At 45.0% G+C, this 12,688-nt stretch overlaps 1 protein-coding gene across 1 annotated transcript in view; it reads right to left on the reverse strand.

Moving 5' to 3' along the window:
- Positions 1 to 9,964, reverse strand: part of Slc15a5 (solute carrier family 15, member 5) — a 93,601-nt gene extending 83,637 nt beyond the window's left edge. The window contains exons 1-2 of the mRNA NM_001192015.1: positions 9,622 to 9,964; positions 3,580 to 3,799 (exon numbers count right to left, since the gene is read on the reverse strand). Coding sequence (NP_001178944.1) covers positions 3,580 to 3,799; positions 9,622 to 9,964 — 563 coding nt within the window. The remainder of the gene's footprint in view (positions 1 to 3,579; positions 3,800 to 9,621) is intronic.
- Positions 9,965 to 12,688: the final 2,724 nt, after the last annotated feature.

Genomic DNA, 12,688 nt, shown 5'->3' on the forward strand with positions numbered 1-12,688 from the left:
GGGGGAACCATTCTACCCTTGAACTATACTCAGTGCAACAGATGATTTTGTGGACTTTAAGGAAACAATTAAACTAACAGACAGTCGATTTTAATGATGGCTACCTATTAAATGGAGTTTCCTTCCTAGCCAAAAGAGAAGGATTTTTAGCTATGACATGTTTACTGTTCAATAATAGTAACAGCTATTAAAATTAAAAATGTCAGTGGTATGTGTGGATACTCTGTGCATAAGCAACGACGGGGCCCTCTGAGGTATTTGCACAACGTGACTGGGAAACCCAGGTCTCTGCAAGCTACCAACCTTGCTGGAAGTCATAGCCCTCCCAAGTGACAGTCGGCAGGCGATCCTGCCAGCGAGTTGCCCAACTGCCTGTAGAGTGTCTGTCCATTTTGCCACCAACCCATTCAGAATGTTCTAGAACAGATTTCTCATTCGTGTCATTCTTTTTTCTACACACTTTATTAAGTAGACGATGATCAAACTTGTGCTATAGCTTGATATTTAGAGTAAGAAGGCGAGAAAATGCAAACAATGAAGTCCAGCCTTAAATGAGCCCAGCAGGCAGTGTTTAATCACATCTAAGAGTAATAGGACGCTTCATCTACTTCTCTAGATGCTGGGTCTTCAAACTCCAGAGATACCGCTTGATTACTCTCATCAGAGATTTTAATGAAATCAGACAATAGTAGAAAGCACTTGCTAAATGTGTTGTTCTCGAATCTGGCCTGGCTCTTCCCAGCCCCCTCAAATTCATTGTGCCCCAGTCCCCATCCTCCTACCCAAACCCCTAAAGCACAAATCCACCGGGAGTCCCCTCTGTTTCCCAAAGAAAGTAGTTCATTCATATAATGTCCCCTTTGTAATCAACACCGAGAAATGTCACTTTGATTAAACACAGCCCTGAATGACTAAAACCACAGTACAATACAGTCTCTGGAGCTATCTTTCAGAACAACTGATCGCTCTCCGGTCTTAATCCTCCGGAGTCTTATTTAATCAAAATGATGTTGCTAATTAAGGATTAAAACTTCTGAATAGAATGAAAAAGGATTTCTTTCTCCTTCAGGCAGGTCAAGGAGGCAAAAATTGCTACAAGGGAGCGAGCGTCCTATCTCCCTTTGATAAACTGCATCCTTTCCTGACATTAGGACTTAATCCAAAACAGGCTTCAGTGTTTTGTAATATTAATATGAGAGAGAGGTGGGGGGGATAAGGAGGAGAAAGAACTCACTTGGATAGTTGTGTGCACGTAGATAACATTGACTCTAAACATTTTTCTTTAGTGCAGTTTTTAAAAACGAGGGGCTGGGGATTTAGCTCAGTGGTAGAGCGCTTACCTAGAAAGCGCAAGGCCCTGGGTTCGGCCCCCAGCTCCGAAAAAAAGAACCAAAAAAAAAAAAAAAAACGTGCAAGTGTTTTCCTTCCGTGTATGCATGGAGCTTGTGCCTGCATGGACCCTCCTTAGATTAGGAGAGGGTGTCAGAGCCCTGAAGTGGAGTCATCACTGACTTTTGGCCATGTGTGGGTGTTGGTAGCAACTGAACTTGAGTCCTTCAGAAGAGCAGCGAGTACTTTTAACCACCGAGCCATCTCTACAGCCCCTCATTTAATGTTTTTAAGATTTTTTTTCAACATTTTTGTCTGGTGCTGGTGTCTGCCATGATTTATTGTGAAATAACAGTGGTGATGAGATAGCTTTTCTTGAGAGTGTTGGGAATCTGATACACGCACACACACACACACACACACACACACACACACACACACACACAGAGAGAGAGAGAGAGAGAGAGAGAGAGAGAGAGAGAGAACAAACCAAACCAAAATTAAGCAACAACAACAAAAAGCCCAAACAGACAGACAAACCCAGAGTGAACTCAATGCTTCCTTGTTCACTTTCAACCGTTATGAAGAAAATGTACTCAGTCATCAACTTAAAATGAGGACAGTATGATTTCAAGGCTCCCAGGATTTTAGCTAGTCCTCGGTGGCTGACCCATTGTATTAGGGCCTCTGGTGAGTCAATACCTTAGAGCCATGGCTGGAACCAAATGACCCAACAAAGCTGCTCACCTAGTGCTCACCCAGAAGCAAGAAGAACAGGAGGAAAAAGCCAGTATCAAGTATCTCCTTCAAAACCATAACTTGGTTTTTACGAGGCCCCACTGTGTAAAGGTTCTCTATGGTACAATAGGTCAGGGACCAAACCTTCCGTCCATGGGCCTTTGGGGAGACATTTTGGATCTAAATGGCAGTTTCTGAAACACAAGCTAATCCATCCCCTAGGTGGAAGGTGTGAAATGGCACCGTGTGGACTTTAACAGCAGCTCATAGATGTTTGACACCCACTAATGAGTAGTGTGGACCCAAGAGAAACTCCATGCTAAGCTACGAACAGTGAGTCTTCATGTTGATCGTTTCTTGACTCTCTCTATTTCACAGCACATAAACTGGTGCCTTTAAAAACATCCAGAGCCTGGGGAGATGGCGCAGTAGGTGGAGCGCTCGCTGTAGAAGCATTGGGGCCTGAGTTTGAGTCCTAGTATGCATGTAAAAGGCCTGGTGTGGTGTATTTCCAGCTCCAGGGAGGTGCGTGCAGATAGGCTGCTCCTGGAACTCACTGACCGTCCAATTTAGATAATCGGCAAGGTTTAGAAAACGATGAGAGACCACACCTCAAAATCTCAGTAGATCCCAAAGAATGAGACCAGAGCTCAGCCTCTGCTCCCCTTGGGGACACATGTGCATAGATACACCTACACATGCACATACACATACCTGCATGCACATTCTTATTCTCCAGGCCGAGTTGCCAAGCATCAGAGAAAGATAATTTGCTTGTCATAAAATGTAACTCTTCAGTTATTTGGAGTCACCGGCCCTGCTGGTCTTATCTGTAGCAACGTGAGCAGGATGGTTATGGCTACCCTTCGGTGAGCAGCTGCAGCTATAGCACCAAGTTCTCTGTCTGCAGCAGTCAGAGCTGAGAAAGTGTGAGTGCTGCCTTCAGACATGAACAGACTAGAGAGAAGACGACCCAGTCAAGGTCAGTCGCCTACGGTAAGGAGAGGTGAGACTTCCACCAGGCCTGTTCGGTGCAGAGGTCATATCCTATTCATTGCCACAACCCACTGTGTGTCTTCTTCGAACTTGGAGAGGAAAATAATCAGGTTTTCTTGGGAGGTTGCTGATCCTGGTTGATAGCTGATCAGGATTTCTTTGTTGGGTTTGTTTCAGTGTGTGTGTGTGTGTGTGTGTGTGTGTCTATGCCTGTATCTGCATATACTTGTATGTACCCTCGGAGGTCAGAAGAGGGCACTGATCCCCTGCAGCTGGAGTCATAGGCATCTGTGAACCACTGGAGCTGGGTGCTAGGAACCAAATTGCAGTCCTCTAGAAGAGCATCCTAAACTCCTGAGTCACAGCTCCAACCTTGACCATGACTACTGACTGACCCATCATCACAGACGTCACCACACTGCCACTCACCCAGCCCAACTTAATGACAAACTGAGAAGACCTAAACGAGGACTGAATGCTATAATTCTGTCTTCTATCCTCACAAATGCTACTTACCAGTTACAAAATGACATTGGCTTCTTTGACTCCTGCTCCCAATGGCCACACGCATCCGGCAGACAAACGACGGCCCTTATTCCTCCTGTGCCCAGGCAGAGGGTCAGCAGCGCTACATGAAACAGCCCGGCCCGCTTCTTCATGGGCATGTTAGACGCAGGAGAAGTGCCTCCGTAGAAATCCTCCGAGGGAAAAGCAAGCACTGATAACAAGGCAGTGCCTGTTGGTGGAGAGAAAAGGAGAGAGAGGGCTTGTAGCACAGATGCAAACTCACCAGAGCATATCGCAAATTAGCGCTTCACTCTGGAAGGTTTGTGGCTGTGTGGGTGTCTTACTAGCATGCTTGATGTTGGTTTCACAATTTCAAGGAGGGCTTATATATTTGGTTGTGAGCCTAGCCTTTAACGGCTGAGCCATCTCTCCAGCCCTCAAGGAGGGCTTAAATTTTCCCGAGTGGCTCAGCAGTTCACAGCTGGCACTGCCCTCGTGAGGGGACTCAAGTTCAATTCTGGGGTGCGGATGTCGGATGCCCTCTTGTGGTCTTTGTGGCTTTACTCCCATGCACATACCCCATTCTGCCATGCACATAATTGAAAAATTAAATAACCAACTTACGAAATTTTTTTGGCTCATTTGTAATCGACTCATGTATAAAAGAGTATATTAAAGAATTCTCTTTACTGCATGTTTTAACTAGTCCAAGGTTCTGGGATTATTTCCCCGCGCCCCTGCTTCCAGTTCCAACCGTCTTTCCTCTAAAAATGTATAAAGAAATGATGTCCAATTTTAATGACGTTAAAACAATTCAGAATTGTTTTGTACAAAAACTTAAGACATTTGCTGGAGTAGAGCATAGCCGTAGTCCTAGCTCTCAGGAGGAAGGAAAGGTCAGGAGCTGAAGGACACGTATGTCCTTTTTTCTTGGTTTTCTCACACAGATTCCTGAGCCTTTCTGGCTCAGAGAGATGAGAAACCCGGGGAGTGGTGCGGTAGGGACAGGGGTCATGCAGACCAGTCAGGAGGAGGTGGGCTACAGAATGACAGGGAAGCCTGGGTATCATCCCCACTTTTACCTCGTGGCTCCTGGCTGATGACTGTGCTCAAATAGAAATCGCTCTGCTTCCCCATCATTTGCTCAGATGTCCATTTCTTGCCAAGCATTTCCATATGCTATACTTCCCTCCCCCCAAAACTAACACCGAGATGTCAGTTGACAGAGCGCCCCTTCTGTCCTGTCCCGTTCTGCTCTCTGACATTGAGCTACCTCCTTAACACGATTAATGTGATTTAGCCCATTTGATTACGTTTGTTCTGCCCGGTTACTCTGACATTGCCATTTTTGATATGAAATTTTGCAAAGTTGTTATGGGCGGTCAGTTCCTCAAGTGCACATGAAGTTTTACAGAAATACAAATTGGGTACAGCATTTAACGTCTTCTCTACACGTCTTTACCACGAGACGAATGACGAATGCAGGAGTTTGACTGTCATTCAGCATCGGGCTGATTTACTGAGGGTGGACCCTTTAAGTTACTGGCTTTGAAATGTTTTCTTTCAAGGTCAGCCAGATGTGAAACAATATGTTTCTCTAGTATTTGATCTTCTTCCCCAGAAGTGTGAGGTGAGGCTTGGCAGTACCAAGTTATCCAAGGGCATGCGCTGTTCAGTTGGTGCATGTGGTAATTACCCATTTAAGGCCAATCTACTTCCGGACCACATGATACTCATGTATCAATAAGTCACAAAGATGTTCCACTTCCATCCTCTGGGGAAAATGTCACAAGATTCTGATCTCATTAGAGCAAGACCTCACTTCTATCTCCAGTAAAAACTGATGTGATAACAATGCAAATAAATCTGCAATACGTTTGATAAGAATTTATCTCTTTGATGAGACACATTGTGCCCTGCAAAAGTTGTCTGCTTGTATCTGCAAGCCTCGTGAAAAGGAGTGCTGTCACACGTTATGGGAGGTCACAGGGGAACAATTCAGGAGTGAGTGGGTAGGTCAGAAAGACAGACACACAGAAAGCACTTGCATAGCAGAAGGGTCAGTGTATTTATTGCATGTAGCGGCCAGGGGTTTTGGGGGGTATTAACTCTCAGATGCCACCCACTTTAACTTTGGAGATGGGGTCTCTCAGTGACCTGTTGCTTGCCACGTAGGCTAGTGATGTGTAATGGTTTCCTCTGAACTGGAACATTCTTTCTAGGAGAGAGAGGAGGTCAGGAGATCTAGGAGGTAAACTAAATTCACATGACCAGGGGATGATAAAAATTTGAAGATTCACCAAGTCCTATTCCCAGAGTCATAGAGGCAATAAACATGTACTGAGGGAGGAGACAGACACCAGAGATGCAGAGAGGGCCGTCTCTGACCCTGGAACTGTCTGAAAGCCAGGGAAAGAGCTCTAGGAACGTGGGCTTCAAGACCTTGCACATGTTGTAGAGGGCTTTGTGGTAGTGGTGACCCTATTTTGAGACATCCCCACTCCTATAAATAATCTTTCACCCACATTCCTGTTAGTAACCCCAATAAAAATTCACTGGTTCACCAAACTGGATTTTGATGCAACTATGACTTTGGTTTGTCATAGGTTCTCTATCTGGAGTGAATAAGTATATATGTGTGTGTGGTGGAGTATCAGTGTTTCCTAGGAAAAGCCTCTGACACCATAGCAGGCAGCCCTTTTTACATCTCCCAGTGTTGCTAAAATTGGGCACCACCATGTCATGTATTTGGACATTGGTTCTGGGATGAACTGAGCTCTTCATGCTCACATGACAGACATCACTGACTGAACCATCTCCCTTCACAGCCCATGCAATTGCTATGTCTGCTAACAGCGTGGCTAAACTCAGAAACTGGCAACAAACATAGGTCTTGGCAAAACAGCAGGAGTGTTCAAAATCTCAGGTACAGGGTGAATACTTGAAGGAATTAACTGTTTCAGGCTGAGAGGAAAACGAATAGAAGAGGGAGAAGTAGGGATGTAGCGAGGATGTCAGTGTCATCGGAGGTGAGCACAGACCCTTCCAGGGGAGCAAATTCCATTTAAATTATGAAGGTTCAGATATGCTAAATTTGGGCTTATTTTTAACAATAGAAACAATATGGATGCAACGTGAAGCAATACGTATGCATTCTTTTTCAAGAAGTCATTTTGGTAAAATGGTATGTGGGCTGGAGTGGGACAGATGGCTGGTAGCCCAGTAAATAGGCCACAGTCAAGGAGAATGCTCAATTTAAAAATAAATCTAAATGGATATTAGTGGGAATCTCTAATATGCAGTAACAGCTTACGGTGTCATGGCAGTTGTGAGTGGAAAATGCAGGATGTGACATAGTAAGAAAACAAAGCCAAACCCAGCTCCAGGTGAGGCAAAAGGAGGATGACTGTAATTTCAGGGCCTGATTCAGCCACACGGTAGCTTTCTAAGACAGTCTGGGATGCTTAGGGAAACCCTATCTCAAAGTAAGAAGGATAAAATGGGAGGGCATGTAGCTCAGTGGTGGAGGGTTTGTGTAGCATGTGTGAATCCTGGCTTCAATACTCAAGGTGGGACAGTGAGACCAGAGAGAGACAGAGAGAGACAGACAGAGAGAGAGAGAGACAGAGAGAGAGACAGAGAGAGACAGAGACAGACAGACACAGAGAGAGACAGAGACAGACAGAGAGAGACCAAGACAGAGAGAGAGAGAGACAGAGAGAGACAGAGAGACAGAGAGAGACAGAGAGACAGAGAGAGACAGACAGAGAGAGAGACAGACAGAGAGACAGAGAGAGACAGAGACAGAGAGAGACAGAGACAGACAGAGACAGACAGAGAGAGAGACAGAGACAGACAGAGACAGACAGAGACAGACAGAGAGAGAGACAGAGACAGACAGAGACAGACAGAGAGAGAGACAGAGAGAGACAGAGAGACAGAGAGAGACAAAGAGAGACAGAGAGAGACAGAGACAGACAGAGAGAGGCAGAGAGACAGAGACAGAGAGAGAGAGAGACAGAGAGAAGAAAGCCAACCAACCCACTAAGAACAAGAGCCCAGGGGGAGTCGATCTAGTCCTTTTTGCTTGGAAAAATTCCAAAGGTAAGATCTCCTTTTTCTATCCCAGTGTGGTGACTTATCCAGGAGTTCGGACTCAAGAAATAACAACACTGAACAAGAAAATGACCTCTAATACCTGTGGTGTGGCATGCAGTCCAATCAAGGAGAATTCATCTTTCCTTATCTTGCTTTCTCTTTCTCCTTATCAGAATGTTCCTTGACACACAGTAGCAGGCCTGCGAGGGCCGCCTCACCCAGGCCTACTTGTCTCCCACTTACTGCCACTGACAGAGAACCTCTTCACAAGAGATTCTCCCTGCACAGTACTGCCCAAGTTCTTTAGCTCAGAACCTTGGAGGTTTCCTTAAACCACCATGCCAAGATCTTCGGGGTCTCCATTTAAGCAGTTTTGGTGGCTGTGATGCTGTTTGCTGAGGCAAATGATTGACAGCTGTTATTTCCATCCTCCCCTTAGCAGATGCTTGTCTAGGAAGGATGGGTCAGTGGGTAAATGTGCTCCTTATGCAACCTGCAATTCCAAAGCCCTGCAAAATGCTGGGTATAGCAGTACACATTCTTAGTTCCTGTACTCCTAGGTGAAGATGGAAAGGAGGCAGAGGTGGGAGAATTCTCTGGAAGCTCACAGGCAAGCTACTCTGGAATATGTTTCTCTCTAGAGGAAGCAAGAGAGACTATCTTAGTCAGGGTTTCTATTCCTGCACAATCATCGTGACCAAGAAGCAAGTTGTGGAGGAAAGTGTTTATTCAGCTTACACTTCCACTTTGCTGTTCATCACCAAAGGAAGTCAAGACTGGAACTCGAGCAGGTCAGGAAGCAGAGGCCATGGAGGGATGTTACTTACTGGCTTGCTTCCCCTGGCTTACTCAGCTTGCTTTTTATAGAACCCAGGACCACCAGCCCAAGGATGGCACCAACCACAAGGGGCTGGGTCCTCCCTCCTTGATCACTAATGCCTTACAGCTGGATCTCATGGAGGCATTTCCTCAAGGGAGGCTCCTTTCTGTGTGACAACTCCAGCCTGTGTCAAGTTGACACACAAAACCAGCCAGTACAGAGACTCTGCCTCAGAGCAAGATGTAAGGTAAAAACCTACTCCCAAGAGTTGTCCTCTGTCTTATATGCAAGTGTGTGTGCTCACACATACACACAGACACAGATGCACACAGATACACACACAGAGAGACACATATACACATACACAGACACACACAGATACACACAGAGACACACACAGACACATACACTCAGACACACACACAGATACACACACACACACACATAGACAGACACACACATACACATACACACACAGAAACATACACACAGACACACATGCACACAGACACACACACACATACACACACACAGTATCAACCAGCTTTCTCTATATACCTTGTCAAGCACTCCTGAGCTTCTGTACCTTTATTGTCCTTTGTGTAAATAATCCTACCATCCTGTCTGAATTCACTTCTTTTTAAATCTATCACTGCATCTTAAAACCCAGAAATCATATCTTTATGTGGACTCTAATTACCATATGATTAATTATGAAAGCCAAACACTTCTTAGTTGTTCTACACGAACTTCAACAACCTTTTTGGCATAATTCTTCTGGTTGTGAAGCAGATGAATTCCGTGTTTCATATAGGGTCTGCCACAAATTTGAGTTAAAGCAGAGAGAGAGAGAGAGAGGTGAGGGCATCGTTAGGTATAGAGGAGATTGACATGCAAAGATATAATTAGCATAAAATATAGTAATCGCAATGCTCTGAGTATTAAAAACCCTGGGAAACACAATATATACATCCACTAACAGCTTAAATGATACAAAGAATGAAATAAATTGAAATGACATATTTTATTATATTTTATGCTAAGGACAGGGTGGAAACAAAACAAAAAATTCTTAACAAAGTCATATTCCTCTATGTGCCCTCCCCCAAACACTGTTAGTAAGGGACACTCACCTAGGAAATGTAGAAACACGGCTATGTAAACCAGTTTGTTCCTCCCGAGGTACTTGCTATCCGAGAGCCATCCCATAAACACAGGGGTAAGGACGGAGGCTCCAATGAAGCACAAGTTGAGAATGGCTGCCTGGTGGTTGTAGCAGCCAAGCCTCCTTGTGCAGAAGGGGATCATGTTGCAGACAACTTCGAAGAAAGTGAACCTTTCACACAGCTCCACCAGAAGCGAGCAGATTCCAACTCGGAAACACCCCAAATGTCCCACCGTCTTCTGCCGCTCAGGGCCACCATGTAAGGGTAAGGGTGCTTTCTCATCATTTATGATGAAGCCTGTAACAAACATGATTGCTTTTCCTTGACTACTACTCATGTGAGTCGCTGGGACTCACACAAGTTGTTGAGTTATCAACAATCGGGTTGTTGTTGTTCTTTTCCCTATTCCTCTAGTGAAAAAAAAAATAAGATGGCTGCCTAGAATTTCACATCTCCATGCTAAAAGTTCTTGAGCCTTTTTGCACATCAATGCTATTTATTTTGATGGTCTGGAAGCCCAGGAGAGAAGACCTGAGCGTTTAAACACTCAATGCTCGGCCCAGCCACATCTGATTTGTTTGTCTCATTACTTAGAGACCAAATTAGACGCTTCTTCCAAAATTATATTGAATCACGTGAATCCAGTTGCATATGTATGGGAGCTCATCTGCCTCACGCAGATAAAGGTTTAAATATGGAGGCAGAAGAAGCAGTTTTTTTTTCCCCCTGGGGAATTTGAGCACTAGATCAAGAAATAATTTGAAGCTAATAATTTCTGATATTTTAATTAAAGAAGCCAGAACAGAGCCAAGAGATAAAGCACAGAAGGAAATCTGTTTTGAGGGGGGCAGGGTACCTTATCACGATTACATTTCTTGTTATTTTTGGTTGGGATTCTGATAAGAAAGTTAATTAGGAAACAAAAGTGCTAGTACATTTAGGTAACAAGCAGAATTCACAAGGAAGTAATTTAAGCTCACTAATGAAAGGAGAAAATATTGAATAAACGCCGCTTCCTTTAGGTTGACCCCATACTTGTCGAACAGCCTCTCTGAGGAAATGAGATTCAGAAGGCGCCATTCGCCTCACTGGTTAGTAATCAGCAGTCAGGAGCACAGCAACCAGCCTACACGTGCTTTGGGGAACCTTGAGTCAAGCATGATTCTGACCCCGCAGGCCAGAGAACGGTGTGTTGGAAAGCAAGAACACACCATCAGGCTCACAAATGCAGCAGTGAATGAACACCTCACCATTTGAGGGTTTAGCTACCGGGAGACCAGAGAAGAGTGGGTGGGACTACTAGGTCAGGTTGTAAAACGTTAAAAGCAAGATTTCTTTTCATGTTGGGGTATACAACCAAGAATTGATCAAGGATGTGGACTTTGGGTCTTATCACTTGCCCCATCAGGACAGATGTTTGATTTGACCTCTGGTAGCAGTCTCCACGGACAGGTTGATTGTTCTGATCTCCCCAGCCTCTGTCCCTTGCTTAGTTGTAACTTCTACTGTGAGTTGAGCATGAATGTCCCCCGTGGGCTCATGTACTTGAATACTCTGCACTTGTGGGAAGATTATAGAACCTTTCGGAGGTGGAACCTTTCTGGAGGAAGTGGGTTGCTAGGGGTGGGCTTTGAGGAGACACTGGGGTGTTGTTTCCTCTCTCCTTCTTCTGTGCAGGGGCAATGTGACCAACCATCTTCCTGCTCATACCACAGCACCTTCCCTGTCTGCTGCCAAGTCTTCCCCTCCATGATGAACTCTGCCCTCTAGACCTGCAAACCAAAATAACCATTTCCCCCTTGGCTTCTTGTTATTAAGTCATTCTATCACAGTAATGGGAGAAAAACTGATAGCATGTCCTGTTTTGGTTTGTGTAGAATGGTCACACAGTGTATCCCCTGATCTTGGGCACTGTCATGAGATAACAGTGATGTTCTGTGGTTATTCTTGGAAAATGAATATCCATGAAGCCTGCCCAGGGCACAGGGCAGTCTGTGGGGGAGAATGACTCCCATCTGTTACAGGAGGTCACTGTGAGCTTGACAACCAGAGAATCCCTCCCTGTACGAAAGAGGAGCTGTGTCTACTTACTGTAATCAGGCCACGGGGGGGGGGCGGCGGGGAACCACGAAGGCTATGTACTGTCCAGGCCCCTGCCTGTATTTAATCATCTATATTTCCTGCCCCCCGGGATACAAACTTCTCTGTTCCTTCGCACCATTGGTTGGTGCTATGGCTCAGTGAGTAAAGGCATTTGCCTTGCAGGCTTGGTGGCTGAATTCAATTCCTATGACTCAGACAAATCTCACACAAAAACACTCAATAAAACAATTGGTTCCACAGAAGTCCTTGTATCTCTGAAGGGGTACCTTAGTGTGCATGACTGCATAGCTGCTTCATACACACATAAGCACTCTCTCTCTCATGATGATGTGATGATGATGATGATGATGATGATGATGATGATGATGATGATGATGATGACATATAAAGTTTTAAAGTTCTTGGGTGTTTTGACTCAAGAATGTACATATGGAATCTAAGTCACCCAGATGGCAGGGCACTGAAGGGTTAGCCACACAGCCTTTGTGAAAAACTTAATGCCTCCTGGCTTCTACCCTGATGAATTTACCTTTCTGTAAAAGATTCAGCTCGTCCCAATCATAAGTAGTTGGATTTGTTAAAACCATTGTGGTTTCTGTGGTTTACAGAGACCACAGAGAGTTAACCTTACACGACCCAAGAAACTTTTCCCTCTTGTGTTTGCCATATCCGTGAGGAGCCACTCACTGGGGGATATAGTTTGCCTCCCAAGAAGGTGTGTCAGAGGTGTCCTTTCCAAAGCAGAACAGTTCCGTTCCTTCGAATGGTCCTCTGGTGAGCATGTTGGAATTCTTTGCCCCATGACCAGACCACGGGCAGTAGAAACTTTTGCTTTGGAAAAAGTCCTGTTTTTCATGGGAACAACAGAGGCCGCCTACTTCAACAAGCTCCAAGAGGGCCAAGGGAACCACTTCCTCTGAAATGAGGCTTC

This window comes from Rattus norvegicus, chromosome 4, assembly GCF_036323735.1.
Source record: "Rattus norvegicus strain BN/NHsdMcwi chromosome 4, GRCr8, whole genome shotgun sequence".
In the NCBI taxonomy this organism is placed as follows: Eukaryota; Metazoa; Chordata; class Mammalia; order Rodentia; family Muridae; genus Rattus; species Rattus norvegicus.